We start from the raw sequence: 17,641 nt of genomic DNA on the forward strand, positions 1-17,641 counted from the left end.
AACAAAATGAGTAAAAATCAAGGATTGTTCAGCTCTTTAAACGGGAGACCTTACAAGTTGCGCACAGATCACTTTGGAGAGACTGAGGTGGAGAGTTATACGTTCTGTATGCGCACGAACGTAAACATACAGAGAGAGAGAGAGAGAAACAGAGAGAGAGAGAGAGAAACAGAGAGAGAGAGAGAGAAACAGAGAGAGAGAGAAACAGAGAGAGAGTTTTCAAGCACCAGCTGGTGACAGTGCGCACCGCAACTGCTGCTGCTGCTGCTGCTTCCACATGCTCTCTCAGAGCTGCTTCTTTCTCGGTGAAAGTAGACAACTGAACTGTTCCGAGACCCCGGCAGAGCCAATGAACACAAGCGCTGCGTCGTGACGCAACGGGGCCCGTAGATAAGGAGCGGAGGGTTCTACCCGGACCTTAAACGGAGGACCGGCGGGTTTGGGGGGTTCAGCGGACAGTCAGTGAGCGTAAAGCCAGCTCCTCCTCCTCTCCCTCCTCCTCCTCTGGTGCCGTTACGCACACGCATCTTCAGGCATGAGCCCAAACAAGAACTAAACAGGCTCTACAACGGAAAGTGCTGCCCACAGATCACCGACGGGACTTTATCACGCAGAGGCCACGTGTTTTTTTTTTTTTTTTTTTGTTTTTTTTTTGTGTGTGTGTGTTTTTTATTTTATTTTTCTTTTCAATTACCAGTGTTTCTTTTTATTTTTGTCAGTGACTGGGGCAAGTAGTTTCCATCAGCTACTGTGAGAATAAACTTGGACTGTTGATCCTGCAGGAGGAGAATCATTCCTCCCAACCTTTTTCCTTAATTATTGTATTTTTTGTGTGTTATTCTGTGTGAGCTGCAGCCCAGAGTCACACAGAACAACCCGGATGGTTGTGTCGGTGCTCCTCCACACAGCCGACATCCGAAAACATTCCTCCCATCAAGGAGGAGGCTGAGAGCCGCGCAACGGGAGCTTCCATACTTGGTATGTTTACTCCCAACAAACGGATCAGAAAATATAGAAGAAGCAGTTTGTGAAAGGAAAAATTATTAAAAAACTCTTCCTGAAAAAAAAATGATTTTTTTTAAATGAAAGTCTCGGAATCCACGCGGCTGTTAATGAATTAGTCAGAGCTTGTTAATAATGAGAACTGCAGAGATTCGGATGATGGTTGCCATTGGCAGATGAGACGTAGTGTGGAGAACACGTGTCCAATTTTTCCTTCTTTTTTTTTTTTTAATCCCTGAACTGGATGTCTTACTTGTCATCGGCAGCGAGGAAAAGCCCGAAAACTGAGCGTCGCCACGGCGTTCCGGCGCATGCTCTGCGCCTCTGATGGACATCTTGGCTTGCAGATCCGAAGAGAACAGTTACAACATCCTCCCCTCTGCGGCAACGATGCTTTTCCATGGCCTCCCCGGGGGCGATGTGCACGGTGTGGTGGAGGAAATGGAGCGGAGAGGAAAGGGCGAGTCGGAGGCCATCAGCTCAGCCATCGATATGGGAGAGTCAGAGACGGTAGGATACTTTTCTTGTCTCTTTTCTCTGGCCTTCTCGCTCTGCTGCTGCCAGTGTCGGCAGCATGGCCGCTTGTAAGCATGTGACAGAGGCTGCGCTCCTGTTCCGCCTTCCGCTGATTTTAATCATCGTAGAAGAAAAGCAGAGCGAGCAACTGATGAGGAAGATTTTCCTTTCCCCAGACTTTCCCAAAATACTGCTGATTCTGCAGCTTGGAAACTTGGTTCAGTCGCAGTGAAATGTCAAAAACAAACCAGGGCGCATTTTATGAAGTTCTAAGATAATTTATTCAATAAAAACAACAACAAAAACACTGTCTTTGGCTATTTCAATGAGCTTCAGATGTCATACATTGCAACATCAAATAGGTTAAAATTTACGAATTTAAATAAAAAATACACACTATATATATATATATATATATATATATATATATATATATATATATATATATATATATATATATATATATATATATATATATATATATATATAAACCAGTAACCGAGGTACTGGTTCTCAGCAGGAAAGTTTTCTATGTTCTTGTTATACTTTAAATCAAAGGAACACACCGGACCAGAAATTTAAAAAAAAAAGGAAGTGCACCTTATTCCTGGAGGTGTGTGTTATCTCCGAGGCCTCTGAGGAAAATAACACCCAATCCCCAAAACTTATAGAAACCAGCAGACGTATATTTTGAAAAATAAGATATATTTCTGTGGATAACAGAAGTACCGCAGAGTGACTGCACACAGAAAGTAACGGTCGAGTTATAAAGCAAATCTACTTCAATCAAATCTAATTATAATGAGATAATTCATCTGTGAAATTTAAAATGTACTTTATTGTAAAGGATAACTCAAAAAATAAATATCTATTATTGTCAAGCCTCTTCCGTTCAGGTTTCAATCATAGTTGATTTGTTCTGCTAAACACGAAGAGCCAAATTAACTGTGGCTTCCAAAAAACCTTGGAGCTGCACAGTTTAAGCAATCCAGCTGTTCTAGTTGTAATATTTCTAAATATACTTTTTTTTCTTTGTTTGTTTTGCCCATGCCCTCGTGCACATCGCAGGCCATGCCCTGCGTGACCAGCGAGCGCGTGGCTCTGTGCGCGGGCTGCGGCAGGAAGATCGCGGATCGCTACTACCTGCTGGCCGTGGACAAGCAGTGGCACATGCGCTGCCTCAAATGCTGCGAGTGTAAACTCAACCTGGAGTCCGAGCTCACCTGCTTCAGCAAGGACGGCAGCATCTACTGCAAGGAGGACTACTACAGGTAGGAGCAGGGGTCGTGTCGAGGGAACTCATCGAGTTTGGAACAAAATAAAGAACTGCTTGTGCTTGATGCGTTTTAGAGTTAATTATAGTCAATTTAGTGTTCGAGTGGCGGTTAATCAACACGCTGAAGAGTGGAGCATTCCAGTGTATGTCTGCAGAATTTGTCTGACTCAAACTGTGCCGATCTCTGTCCTCGTGAAAGTTTAAAAATTAGGGACGCGAAAACCAGATAAAATTATATTTTATCTGGTTATATGGTGGATATATGTTCAATCTTGCCACCTGGGCATATATATATATATATATATATATATATATATATATATATATATATATATATATATATATATATATATATATATATATATATATATATATATATATATATATATATATATATATATATACTGCTTGGAACTGCTTGGAAGTGAAACTTGTGTCAATTTGGGGAGGCAAAAGTGACTAGAAATTATAAACGCAGTTGTTTTGAATCTCCGCTGAGATATTCACTCAGAACATTTCAGAATCCTCCTCTACCGAGAACAAATCAGGCGAAGAGTTCTTAAGAAGTATGTCGAAGAGGCTGCAGTTTATTATTAATGAGGGGCCCATTCGGAAGTGAGCCTGGGTAGCACTGTGTGAGAACATCACGGAGAAATCCGAATTCAGTTGATATTATTAAAATCTTGACTCGGTTCAAACTTTGCAGTTTATGTTGAGAATTCCTCCCGGGTGGGAGTTGGGGTCGCGGGGATCACCGGGTCGCGTTCTGCCGCTCATGGACTCTGTTTTGTCCGCAGAAGATTTTCAGTGCAGAGGTGCGCGCGCTGCCACCTGGGCATCTCTGCCTCGGAGATGGTGATGCGCGCGCGGGACCTGGTCTACCACCTGAACTGCTTCACGTGCACCACGTGCAGCAAGATGCTGACCACCGGGGACCACTTCGGCATGAAGGACAGCCTGGTGTACTGCCGCCTGCACTTTGAGACTCTCATTCAGGGAGAATACCAGACTCACTTTAACCACGCGGACGTTGTGGCGCACAAGGGCCTGGGCCCGGCCAACGCGCTGGGACTATCCTACTTTAACGGCGTGGGCACGGTGCAGAAGGGCCGGCCCAGGAAGAGGAAGAGCCCGGGGCCTGGGGCCGAGCTGGCTGCATACAACGCTGGTAAGAAAACAGTGTGCAAAATGTTTGTGTGGGCACTAAAAGGGGACGTAATTTGTTTTTTTCTTTCTTTCTTCCTTTTTTTTTAAACTTTACTACTAGTGGATTTACTTTCAGAACTAAAACGCAGAGGTAGACAACGGTCTTGACTCAATAATAATAGCTAATAATAATAATAATAATAATAATAATAATAATAATAATAATAATAATAATAATAATAATATAGAAATAGGGAAGAAAATCATACAGTTTAACACTTCCAAAATAGTTTTGCAGTGTTAAACTATTTTGGAATAAAGTATAAGTGTTTTTTTTTCTCTAGACAGCTGAAAACATAAAGCATCAATTTAAAATAACTAATACTTAACCACTTAACCTGCGGTTTAAATGACCACCGCATGCCCTGTTCACGAAAGATAGAAAATTATAAATGTTCCAATAATCCTCCAGATTAATGTAAAAAAAAAAGAAAAATCTGCTGTGCATGCCTGTCCCTCTGCATGAAATTTAAATAAAAAAATAATTAAACGTTGGGTCCAAGTGTGCAGACAAAAAACCCCAAAACAAAACAAATAAAACAAAACAAAACCTTGATCCATATTTGTGGAGAAAAGTGCAGAGAAATATATATTTATTTAGTTGCGCTAGCAGTTTGAAATAATTGCTCAATTTGAGTATTAAAATTATTTTTCAAGTAAAACCTTGGTATGTATAAATTTTTCCAGTGTAGAGTCAATCAGTTAAATATCAGCAAATGTTTTGTTTCCTTGTTGTCTTTCTGCAGACAATAATACTTGAACAGAACAAAAACACCTGAACAGAATGCATCTGTTCAGGTGTTTTTGTTTTAATTATTTTTATATATTTTCCCCCCTTTGATTCCTTCTTTTGCATTTGCCCTTTTCCACATGTCAGACTCTATCCAAATCTACAGACCCCAATAATCCCCCTTCTCCAAAACCGTTCGCAACCACACACCCTCACACACTAAACACACCCACTTCTGGAGCCTCTATGCGTTGGGACAAGGCCAGTATGGGTGTGTAGCAGCCACATCGATGTGATTTGATGGGTTATGCACTGGAAGAGAGAGCAGGCAGCATGCTAACCTCATAACAGCAGCGTTTCCAGGCATCCCTCACTCACAATCTTCAGAACATGTGTACCATTTGTGTCAAGACCTGGATTTAGACAAAACAAAATTACAACATTAATGACATTTTTCTTTTTTTTTATTATTTAAATTTTGCTCTTTGAATGAATAAGGGGTTTTAACATGACATCCAGTTGTAGTAAAAAAAAAAAAAAAATAACAAGTGGACAGAGTTTTATTCTGCTTTGGAAGCAGCTACTGTTGTTTATTGTGTCTGTGTACCTATGTTTCATAAAAAAAAAAAAAAAAAAAAACAAAAAAAAAAAACAATCTACTTACACATCAAGTCAAACCTGTTTAACTTTGCAACAAACTTGTACTATAAGAGGATGACTGAGGAGCAATGAGAAAGCAGAAGAAGTGCGCCCTCTCCTGTTTCCTACTGGAAACAGCAGCAAAGCTTAACCTGACTAACCCTAATATAGGGTAACCCCCCAAGCGGCCCCATCAGGTAGCATTGTCTCTGCATTCTGCTGCCGGACCATGAAGTTAGTAGATAAGCAGCAAAAATATGACTGTTTTTTTCCTCCCTGTTTTTTTGGTTCTGTTTTGTTTGATAAAGCGCCTCAGCATATGCTTTGGCTGGAAAACAACATTTGTTCTGCCTGGTGCGTATGGGCTAATTAAGTAAAGTGTTATTCTGGTGCTTTTCACTCACTTCATATTCATCATTTACAACATTCCGATATTGAACTGTTATGCATGCGGCAACACCTTGAATATTGCCAAGAAATTTGCAGGCTGGGATGAATATACTGTATGTGTGCTGTTGTCTCAGTGGTAGCTGTGTGTTTGGGAGCGTGTGTGCTTGGCCAGGCTTCATTTTCACCTCTCTCCTGGACGAAGAGGCAGAGATACGAGACACACTGGCCTGTGTGACAAGGTGGGGAAGGTGAACGACAGCTGGAAGGGACACTCTTTACATCAGACTCAAGTGATGAATAAGGGAAATAATAACGGCAAGAATTTTTCATTTTTGTCATGTTAAAAATAAAGAAAGGATACTTTAATATTAGAGGCATAGAGATTTTAGATTTTTGAGATTTCTTTTCATCTGATGGAACAAGCACACGTGGGGTATACACACAATATACCTTGCAAATTTGAGATCTGTTCTCTTATTAGAAGTATTGATGGACTAAAAAGTTGCAGAGGCTGGTTTTATTTGATTACCATGTGAGATCTCAGACCTGCCAAGAGTTTAGCATAAAAATGCTACAGAGTCAAGCTAATAAGCAAGAGAGGAATAACAACGATAATGATGATGCTGTTCAGCCGACTCAACCTGTCCTCTCACCCTTGTTCCCACAGCTCTGAGCTGTAATGAGAATGATGGCGAGTCCATAGACCGGGACTCTCAGTACAGCTCCAGTCAGAAGACCAAGCGGATGCGAACGTCCTTTAAGCATCACCAGCTGCGAACCATGAAGTCCTACTTCGCCATTAACCACAACCCAGACGCCAAGGACCTGAAGCAACTTGCCCAGAAGACGGGCCTCACCAAGCGGGTCTTACAGGTAACCCTCGCAGCCTCTCACATCTCGGTTTGCACGTTCTGTGACTAAACAGGGAAGGAAACATCACAAAGATGTGATTCACAAATTTATAGCACCATTCTATAAACTCATGTTTGTTTTACAAAGTTGTGGCTCTCTAATTCTCCCAGAAATACACACGTATTGATCTGAAGGAATTCCCTTTAATAGACACAGAAAGACAGCATCGTTCTTCGTCTAAACAACATGAATCTGGTTAAGAGGTGAAAGACAAAGAGCAGTTGACCTAAAGAAAAAACGACTATCTGATGGGAACAGCAGGCTAAAAAAAGTTCATATTTCAACATTTTTTTGCACTAAATAAAAACGAGTGTCAGACTTTAAACAGCCATTGTATGCCGAATGTTTGGAGGGCAACATTGTCTGGAACCAAGAGACTCTGGTACATGGCACAATGCTTTGTAAGCAAAATATTGTAGTCATGACTTAAAATTTAAATAAAACTCATTTAACTATAATAAAATGTTTTCAAAATTCTGTGAATGAATAAAAACAAAAAATTTTTGGAAGAAGAAATCTGATCCGATCTGGTTTTAGTCATTCCGATAAACGGGACAAACGGGACGTCAAACTTTTCTCTGCCACTTGAAGGACTTAAGGATTTGTGACTGTAAAACTGAATAATTCTTTGGTTAAAAAAGTATAACTAAATTTAAGAAAGTGTCAAAATAAACAAACAAACATAGGACTATAAGAAAATCCCTTTGCACTCACAACAAATTCTTCTTTATTTCCATTGCAAATCACTACATTTTTGGTGATGATTGAATATCAGTTATTTCTGAATTTTTCTGAAAAACAAAAACAAACCAAACCATAAACACTAAGCAAGAAAGAATGATCATAGAAGTACAAAACATTTATTTAGAGTTTTATTAATTAGGAAGATAAAAGATAATTGTGTGTCTACTTACAGAGACTGAAGGCTTCGTCTCTGTATTTCTGATTGTGATATAGTGCTCTGATGGTGACTGAAGGACAGGAAGGAAACTGTTCTTCAACATATGGAAAGACGACACAAGAGGGTGTTTGATTTCCACTACGACATGTACTACATGTTATCTGGGGAACTGAGAAAGAAAGAAAGAAATACAAACGAGTTGTGAATAAAGGAAAACGTGAAAAGGAAAAGGAATATATCCTTCTGCCTTAATTAGAACTTGTAGTCGTTTTGCTTTGATGCGTTTTCCTGCCTGTTATTCCGGCTGAAGAGCCTCTCCTGCCACTCGGTTCCCATGGCTCTGTCATGATTCTGTCGCTAACACGCTCCAACACTCGGCTCAGTGCTCAACTCTGTCTCACTCACTCACACACGCTGCTTTTTATTGCTATATATATATATATATATATATATATATATATATATATATATATTTTATTAATATGATATTACTACAAGTAATTGGTGTAGAAAAACAATAATTGGTGGAGGCTGTTTTCAGTGCTGAGCTGGAGGCCAGTGTCGTTCCTGGGATGCTCAGGAAACCAGCATAGCAAACATGAGACTAAGAACTGAAATCACAGCTGCTTTTATGCCCACACACTGTAGACGGGTCAATTAGAATTTTCTCACAGGATTGGCAAATAAAGGAAGCCATGGGCTCTGGATTTTTATGTGCAAACATAAAAGAAGAAGCTGTATTTTTTCTCAGACTAGCCGTGAAATGTAAAGGCTTTTTGTAACTTCAGTACACAGCACAAGAGCAGCGCAGCTTTGTGTTTTAAGCTTGCTTTTATCCCGGACTGCAGTTAGACCATCAGCAAATAGGCTTTAAAAAGACAAAGAGATATTATGCTCACTACTGGCTCCAAACAGAGGAAACAAAAACTTCCTCCACAGATCTTCTCTGAATTCTTTTACTTGTTTTTTTTATTTTCTGAATGAACTAACAAAGAAAAACACTGAAAGTATAACAACGCATTCAGTGGTTTATAAATGCATATAAAAATAATTCTGATGCATAGAGTCAGTCGTGAAATTTTCTCACCTGTTCAGCTTGTTTGGTGTGGCCTCTGTAATCATGTAATTCTTTTGATTTGGGTTTCGTAAGAATTTTTTAAAGTTAGGAGCAACAGAACTGCGGACATCAGTTTATTAGTTTATGTAAAATTTTTCTGCTTCCTCTTCCGTTTTGATTTTTGTTTCCGAAGACATGGAAGGTTCTTTTCTCGGGAAAAATGCTTTGCGGTGTTTACAATGTTCACTCTCACTCTCAGTTTTGTTTAGAGTTAAAAAGCTTTCTGTACTGATAGCAGCAAAGCAGCAAGCCAGAAAACTAAAAGAGTGAGCTAAAAGCAATCACAGAATGAGACTGTGCTAAAGTTGTGTGTTGTGATACACACCAAAGCGGTTTCTAAATCCCACCCTTTCACTTCCTGTATACCTGCCTGACTCTGTCCACAGTGGAGCAATATGAGGCTGGAGGAAATGATGGGGTCGGTGCTGCCAGTAAAGATGCAGAAGACAGCACACACTCTGCGCAGGCTGCTAACCTTAACCCCTGACACACACTACCAAACCCCAGGGTGATTTAAAGTGGCCAGTCAAGCTAAGTGGAATTTGGGGAGAAACAGATCAGAGAAAAGCTTCACCTGCACACAGAAGACATGGAGACTTCAGGCATGCCAGCTGAGATTTAAACCTAAGACCTTTGTAATGTGACGCCACAATTCTAACCATGAGGTGTTTGCTCTCTGATTTGAGAAAAATTTAGACATGTTGTAAAATCATACAGAAGCTCTTCTTTTTGATGAAATGATTGATACCGATTTCCGTTGTTTAAAGTCCTGATCTGCCAAATCAATTTCTGAAAAAACTTTTCCTTAGATCTACAGCCAGTTTTATTTTTTTAGTTCAACCAGTTGAGAAAAATGTGTCTGATTCAGATTTCTGAGTGATTTGCTTCACCTAAAGCCTTTTGAAAATTGGACATTGTAGACCTGCTGCATTTTGTGAATTATGGTGTTTGCTGCTATGTTTTTCCATAAATTTATAAACTTGTTCTGATGCAAGCTCTACATTTCTCAGACTTGGGACTTTTCACATTTAATATGTGTTAAATCCAAGGAGAGGCTGTAAAAGAGACCTGATGTATGAACAAATTAACTTTTTTCTTCGTTTTGGTTTCTGAAGAACACATTTTAATTTGTTTTTATCTCTTAGCCGAGGGTTCCCTGAGATGAACCTCACAGAAAGACTGCTAAAGGTCTTCTCCAACCTTTGAAGTGGACTTTCATTTCTTCACATTTTTAAAAGTAACCCAAAGAGTCTTAATAAGTGCCTTGTTAATGCAAAACATTAACAAGTTTTCAGTCCTGAAAACTGAGAAACTTTAACATAACAAAAAGAATGTCAAGAAGTGTAATATGTAATTATCATTGAATAGTCAATGAAAAATGCTCCAGGAGGTTGTGAATAAATAAATTACACTTCCTTGAAATAAAGGAAGTACAAACAGATGAATTGTAATTTAACTGATCTTTGCTGAAAATTGTTTTGTTATATTTTGATATGTGTTTATCTGATGCCTTCTCAGAAACAAACATTTTAATTTTCAATCTACATCTGTCAGGGCAAATTATAATTCTGTGTTTACTGTATATGTAACATAACAAACTTCTAATACTTAAAAAAAATCCTCATTTGCTTGTTTTTCCAAATATAGTAGTATTATACAAGTGTTAATATTCCAGAACTGCTTCAATCAATGTAGAGATAAATATAAAATATGTGGTTTTTATATTTATCTAATTCTAAAGGAGACCTGATGTAAAAAAAACAAACAAACAAAAAACAATTGTCTCTGTTCCTCCTACAACTGTACTGTTTAATGAAGTTGAATCATCCATCCATCCATCCATCCATCCATCCATCCATCCATCCATCCATCCATCCATCCATCCATCCATCCATCCATCCATCCATCCATCCATCCATCCATCCATCCATCCATCCATCCATCCATCCATCCATCCATCCATCCATCCATCCATCCAGACTTCCCTTTGAAGAAAAATATTGTGGTGTTTAAATATTAGCAATGCTTAAGATTTTATTAAACCCCAGTGGAAGGTTTATTTCATCTGCTATAAATATATAATGGTTCAAGCAGCACACATTCAGTTATAAAATTAATTAATGTAATATTGTACCGCTAATATTTAGCTGTAAAATGGTTGTGTAAGATGTGCATTACAGAAATGTTTAGTGGTTGAGGGTAGTTAAATGAAATCCGGTTTAGGGCCTTGTGCCATCTTGGACCGACTCTGATTCAAGATTTCTTCTTTTTTTTCTTATTTTTCTTCTATTTTCTGAAGGTCTGGTTCCAAAACGCTCGGGCCAAGTTCAGGAGGAACCTGCTGCGGCAGGAGAGCACCGGGGTGGACAAGGCATCCGACGGTTCCACGCTGCAGGGTGGGACGCCCTCAGGCCCGGCCTCTGAGATCTCCAACGCCTCCATGAGCCCCTCCAGCACCCCCACCACCCTCACAGACTTGACCAACCCCACCATGCCTACTGTCACTTCTGTACTCACATCGGTGCCGGGCGGTATGGACGTCCACGACTGCCGGAGCCCATCACAGACATCGCTAACAAGCCTTTTCTGATGGTCAGAGCACTAGCCCCTCATCATCACCACCTCTCCCTGCACACTCAGACTTTTTCCACATCCTTACCCGCCTTCTGGATCTAAAACTGAGCACTGTTAACACCTTAGAACTTTAAAAGAATTAGAACCATGAAGGAAACAAAAGGACTCCATTAGAGACTACATAGTGAGGCGGCTGGGCCTCACTGATGGAATGGTTGTTGTTATTTTGATGTTGTCTTGTTGAGAACTGAGGAGAAGCGATTAAAATTTTCCAATATTCTCAAAGAGAGACTGCTGAGAAAAATTTTTTCATTTTTGGGGGAATTTGTTTTTCAGGACAGTATTTATGTTGTAAAAGAATCACTGTTAGAAGGACTGTAAAAGGTCTTTTTTTCATTGTTTGGAAATCTGAGATTAAAATACAGTTTAAAATATTCTATGAATGCCATGTGCCTTTAACTCCTATCAGCTCCACTTTTGCTGACTGAAGTCAGTCGAACCTGACTGTCTCTAGGAAAACTGGATGAGTTAAATGAGTTCTGTGTGTTTGTGGGCTTCCAGTTTTTTTACGTCTCAGAATAAATGCATAAATATTCCTCTCATTTGAAGAAAAATATACGCTGGAGGAAAATTGTTTAGGAAATTCATATTTATTCAAAATTTATTTTCTTTAAGAATGAAACTACAATCTGATAAAAGTGAAACAGAAACTTTTCAGATCTTGTAACTGTTAGAAGAAATATGATGCAAAATAACTAGGACTGTTGCTATATACATTTGTCTGAACCGGATCCATATTTACAGGTATTTTTAACCAGAATCAAGATACAAGAATATTAAGAATATTAGCTTTTATAACATTAGACCCTTGGGTTATTTGTCTTACTTCATTTACTGGTGAAGTATCTAATTTGTAATGGTTGCTGTAATTAAGACAAAACATATCATGCTTTTATGGACCAGACTTTTAAAATCTTTTATCTTTTTCCTTTTCATCATATGAAGTAGCCGGTATATCAGATGTTGTTTTCTTCAGGTCAACCAGTTTGCTACAGGCCAGCTAGCCAGACATAGTTTTAGTTTTTTTTGTTTGTTTGTTTTTTGCCACAGCTAATACATATTTCACCACCTGAAGGAGCTCCTAGAAAGTTCATGGAACGTTGAACTAACAACAATAATCAATTAGGCAATAACTGATAATCAAATAACAAAAAATAAGCTGCTCACCTCTTCTGGAGCCTATCCTTACAGTCAACAAGAACTGTGTAATCTGTCCTGGAGAGGTAGTCAGTCCATCACTGCATGAACCAACACATAGATTAGAGAAAGAAACAATTATACACACATCACTCAAACTTAAAGAGACCTGTGATTAGCTCAACATGTCCCCTAAACATTCTGTAATTTCCCTTTGAACAAAAAAGTTATTGTAATGTAAAAATCCAATTCCTTCAAAAACATACATACTTATATTTTTCACAAGCCTGGTCATTGCTTTTCTGTGTAATTCTGCTCAAAAATGATTTTTGCTTCCAGCAGAATGTGGGTTTCCCCGATTCTCCCCAGGCCAATCAACAAACAGCAGGACGAGTTGTGGTCAATTTTCTGCACTGCTTTAGAATTGTAGTCTTCATGTAGTTTTAGCAATTGCACAAAACCATTCACTCTGTTTTGTCCACACTTCCAAGTATTGAATTAATATTAACATCTGCCGCGTTGGGATCTGCACTTCTCTGTTTACAATAGAGGATGATTGCAGCACAGGTAATTTCCGGTAAGCTTCTTAATGTTGAACATTCGTCACAAACAAATGCTAGAGATTGAGTAAAAATTTTGAACTTCAGTCCCCTTTTTTAGAAAGTAATTGTTTCTTAACAGCTGAGAACCAAGACCCTCTGGACAAAGCAAAGTGTACCTCAGAAGGGACTGTTTTTTACCAGGCTAATGTTTCTCCTGTTGAGGTCTCCATTTTATCTTTGCACAATGCATGAGGCCGTCTGAGGGCAGCCTACCAAGCATCTGGATTACGGCACACTGCCTCAACATTTTATCTGCTGCTATACACAATATATCTGTTAAAACAAACAAACTTTTACTGTATTATACAGAGCTAAAACCATTAGCAGGAGCTAACACTATTAGCAGAAACCAAAACAAATTGGAAAATAACAAATGGATATTAAAGTGAAAATAAAGCATCTTTAAGTCTTTGTAACACACCGCTCTAATATGGCTGAGGCAGTATTTTGTCCCGATGCTAACAGTAAACAACTTGAGTTAGAAACTGGTGTTCTCAGCTCCAGCATTTAAAGCAGCAGTTGCACAAAGCCCAGCTTTTTCATCCAACTCTCTGCTCTTCATCTGTTGGATCTTCCTCATTTTCCTTTTCCACTCATCATTCCTGCACTGCCTGCTGTTTCAATGCGCCTGTTCATATTGACAGGGCTGAACTTTACTCACTGAACAAAACCTGGATGGACAGAGCGAGCACCTTTGCAACTCACAGATGCCGTCTATCCTGGATAAATTGCAACATCAATTTATCACCAACCTAGTGACAATATTGTATTTCAATTTCTAAAAATGAAACAGCCTACAGTATTTTTGCTCTAGTGTTTTTACATCTGAAAGGATATTTATTTAACAAAATCTTTTGTTACAACAAATTGTTTCTGGGTTTCTGTCGTAAACTAGAACTACAGGATTCTTAGCATCAGTTTCCGCCTTTATGAACATCAAAACGGAAACAGAAAAACTGGGATCTCATCATCAAATCCTTTCTGATTCAGAGAAAATAATCAAGTTTGGTGGAAAGAAGATTATCAAAATGTTTGGCCCAATGTTTAAAACAGGACAATTTCCATTGCGTTTGCATAATTTAAATCTGTAGGTATGAGAACAATGAGCTTCGGCATTAACAAAGCTTTATTTTTCAAAATTGTGTGTGTTTGTTGAAAGATTTCATTGACAGGTAAGAAAGATAACCATAAGACGTCTGTGTGTCAAAACAACATTTTCTTGCTAACAGCATATGACTTCATCCAAAAATTACTTTTATACTACTTATTTTATCTTGGAAACAAATCATTTAATATTTTATTTGTAAAAGCAAGGACTCGGTTTTCTGATTAAAGCAACCCTAAATTAAGACGAGCATTAAAACTGCAATATGAGGACAAGTCACACCAAGCACGATTCATTTCTACATGACATATACAGGAAATTGAAACAGTTTGTATACTGTGAAATTTTTTCTCCGCTTAAATTAAAGATTTTTTCCCCCCCATAATTAGGATTAAAATATATTTTTGTTTTCATGTCTTGTTATATCATTACATCCCTAAATGCAGAAGAAGCTATAAACACAAGAAGTGTTCAATTTAAAACATATATTTTTTTTAAACTAAGATGCTGATTTTAAGACTTGTGTTTGAAGGTATGCCTAGATGAAAATGGTCTCTGCTCTGAGGGTGGATCGAACATTGACTGAAATAGTTCTTTACAGTGTTTTCATGAGGAACTGATGTTTTATCATTAATATTTAACAGTGATTCCTGTTGCCTTGTTTAAATGTGATATGTTAAATTTTATGCAATTACATAAAAAAATAAATCAAGTTGTCACCAGGTTCTAAGATATTACAGTCCAACATGACAAAAACATATAACTACAAACAAAGTCTCAGCTAATGTGCAGATGTAGTGTGTCAAAACCTCTTGAAGAACTGACCAGATCTTGATAATTAAATTATCAAGCACAAGATCTTGATAATTAAATTATCAAGATCTGGTCAACTGCAACTGCAAGCACCTCTGTAAAAGCCAGAGATTGGCCAGTCTTCAGGTCTGGAACCTGCTCCTATTGGTACCCAGCCATGGCAGAAAGACGTTAGCAGAGACCTTCAAAAAGCAAATGATGGTGCCCATCAAACTTTAGAGGGTTATAAAATCATTTGGAAACAATTCTGAGTCATGCTGCGGTCAGGAAGCAACTTTTCAAGAATAACTGCCAGTCCTCTCAGGATTGGAAGACTCACCATATTTTCGTCTGGGCTCAGAATGTGGGGAGCCCAGAGAAATGGCAGAAAACCTTTTAGAACCCTGTCAGTACAGAGTTCTAAAACACAGCATGAATGAACAACACAGCAACCTTAATTCTTTGGAAACAAACAGAGAAAGAATCTAGTACAATGAGAAAGAAAAACAGAGCAATACTGAGGCCAGTACATTTGAACAATTTGGCAAGAATTAAAACAACAAAAAATCAGTAGGAAGACATAAATTAGTGTGAAGGCCCAAGTCCATTTAAATGAATTTGCACATGGTTGAAAAGTTTATTTTTCTCACAATTTAGTTCAAAAAGTGAACTAAATTGTTTACCAAAAACAATCTTTTATAGCAAATTAGCAAAAAAAAAAAACATGTGACACAACATAAACAGTGTCAACTATTGGAAAGCAGCATTAATTATAGAGAATTAATGCACATATATTTTGAGTTTCTATCAGTTAATGTTGTAGTTTACAGCTAACTGAAATCCCCAAATTCTGTTTAGCAGTCAATGTGAAAACTATATGAATACAATAAGAATAAGGATTTCAACACATAAATGTTCTGTACATGCAGAACCGCAATCATGGTGAAAACTGCTGGTTTGATGGTTGTCCAGCAGAAAGCCGTTCGCACAGCTCACAGAGGAGGAGAAGCCACCAAACGTCACAGTGAAGCGGGCTGGTTGCACAGTTCTCTATCCAAGCACATCAGTAAACATTGTTTTTTCATTGTTCTTGTTCCTGCAGCGTCACCGTGTAATAATTTTATCTGTCAAACCCACTTCTCAAAGTTGAGGGTCAGAGCTGTGGGCGGGGCTTATACTGATCTATTGGTTTAGCCTGGTTTTTTGATAATCATGGCAGCCATTATAATGTCCTGTTAGCTCGTTGGACAGACTTTACAGTCAGAAAACCTAATGGAGGAGATTGTCATAAAGATTATATGGCTGGTATCCAAGTCAATCATATGTCCACTATAGTTACCTTCTTCAAGGAGGCATTTTCTTGAAGCAGCAAAGAGTCCAAACCTTAAAGTTGATAAATAAATAAATCATAAAAATTATATGATGTAAAAACAGCAAACCTTTGAATTTCTGAAAGCTTAACAATACAATAAAATAAATAATAATTAAAATATTACTGGTATGCAGTTATTATTGGAATTTCATGAAAGAACATCCCCTACCAACCATTCGTAAGATAAAAACTTCATAAATCTGTGTAGTGTCTTTTGAAATAAATTCTTCTGTTAAAAATCAAATTTTTTGTTTTTTTTTTCCCAAATTTTATCCTTATCTGTTACACACATAAAACATTTTCTTATTTATTATACACATAAAAAATATAGTTTCCCTTTAGCTTATTTTGAAGTCTATTTTGAATGCATCATTTATTTACTATTTGCAATAGGTCAATAAAAGGCTAAACAATCTAGAGTATAGTCAACAAGAAGACAATGGCCACAGTTTCAACAGTATTCCATTAATCCGTGTTGCATCTCTGACTGAGAACGAACACTGTACAGCACATGGACACATTTCAGGAAGCCCACATTTTTGCATTATAAATTTTTCTTTTTTTTTTTTTACTGGTATCTTATCTAACATTTTATATTGTGAGAAACTGAATTTTATATTTTCATCAGCTGTAAGCCACAATCATCAAGGCTGACAGAAATGGACATCCATCATCACTACATGTCTACGTATGGGTTTCATTGAATTATTGAGCTATGTCAACTTTTCAATGTTATTCTATATAATTGAGCTGCATCTGCATTTGGTTATACTTATGTTCTCGGTTCTTCCGGTCAGCGGAATTGAAACTGCTGCAGGTAAAAAGTCTAGGAGGAATCTTACAAGGAACAGGGCTTTCTAACTGCTGCACCTCAGCTGGGGAAGAAACTGTACCTGCACTATAGAAAGGCTCCTTCACTGCCTGCTTTTAAAACTCACCATAAAACAAGTTTTTATTCTTGGCTTCCACCATCAGCAACCCTTTGTTTATCCTCACCTGTTTTAATTGGTTGGATTGTATCTAGTCTTAATGCTTGTCATGTCATAATTGTATGTTTTTTATGTTTGAAGTTTGCAATGCGCAGCACTTTGTTTCAGCCGTGATTGCTTAAAAGCATTTTATGAAGTAGCTGTGTGGAGAAGTGGAGTACAGAAGTGTGTTGGAAAAAGCCTCATATAATAATAATAATAATAATAATAATAATAATAATAATAATAATAATAATAATAATAATAATAATAATAATAATAATAATAATAACCTTGTTCAACTCTCAGGATAGTGATCTGGGCTTGTTTGGCAATCTGACT

At 37.9% G+C, this 17,641-nt stretch overlaps 1 protein-coding gene across 3 annotated transcripts; it reads left to right on the plus strand.

The window, feature by feature from the left end:
- Positions 1-343: 343 nt before the first annotated feature.
- On the plus strand, positions 344-11,697 carry lhx2b (LIM homeobox 2b). Of its 3 annotated transcripts, none has more exons than XM_055020569.1 (6): positions 344-978; positions 1,269-1,512; positions 2,587-2,789; positions 3,595-3,962; positions 6,427-6,632; positions 10,989-11,697. In XM_055020569.1, the coding sequence occupies exons 2-6, from the start codon at positions 1,330-1,332 to the stop codon at positions 11,277-11,279; spliced, it is 1,251 nt and encodes a 416-aa protein (XP_054876544.1). In that variant the 5' UTR covers positions 344-978; positions 1,269-1,329; the 3' UTR covers positions 11,280-11,697. The 3 variants fall into 3 exon arrangements, with proteins under 3 accessions (XP_054876544.1, XP_054876542.1, XP_054876543.1); XM_055020567.1 differs by having other exon boundaries at positions 345-978; positions 3,592-3,962; XM_055020568.1 differs by having other exon boundaries at positions 345-1,512; positions 3,592-3,962.
- The last annotated feature ends 5,944 nt before the right edge of the window (positions 11,698-17,641 follow it).

Source organism: Poeciliopsis prolifica, unplaced genomic scaffold (assembly GCF_027474105.1).
Source record: "Poeciliopsis prolifica strain line A6 unplaced genomic scaffold, Auburn_PproV2 SCAFFOLD068, whole genome shotgun sequence".
In the NCBI taxonomy this organism is placed as follows: Eukaryota; Metazoa; Chordata; class Actinopteri; order Cyprinodontiformes; family Poeciliidae; genus Poeciliopsis; species Poeciliopsis prolifica.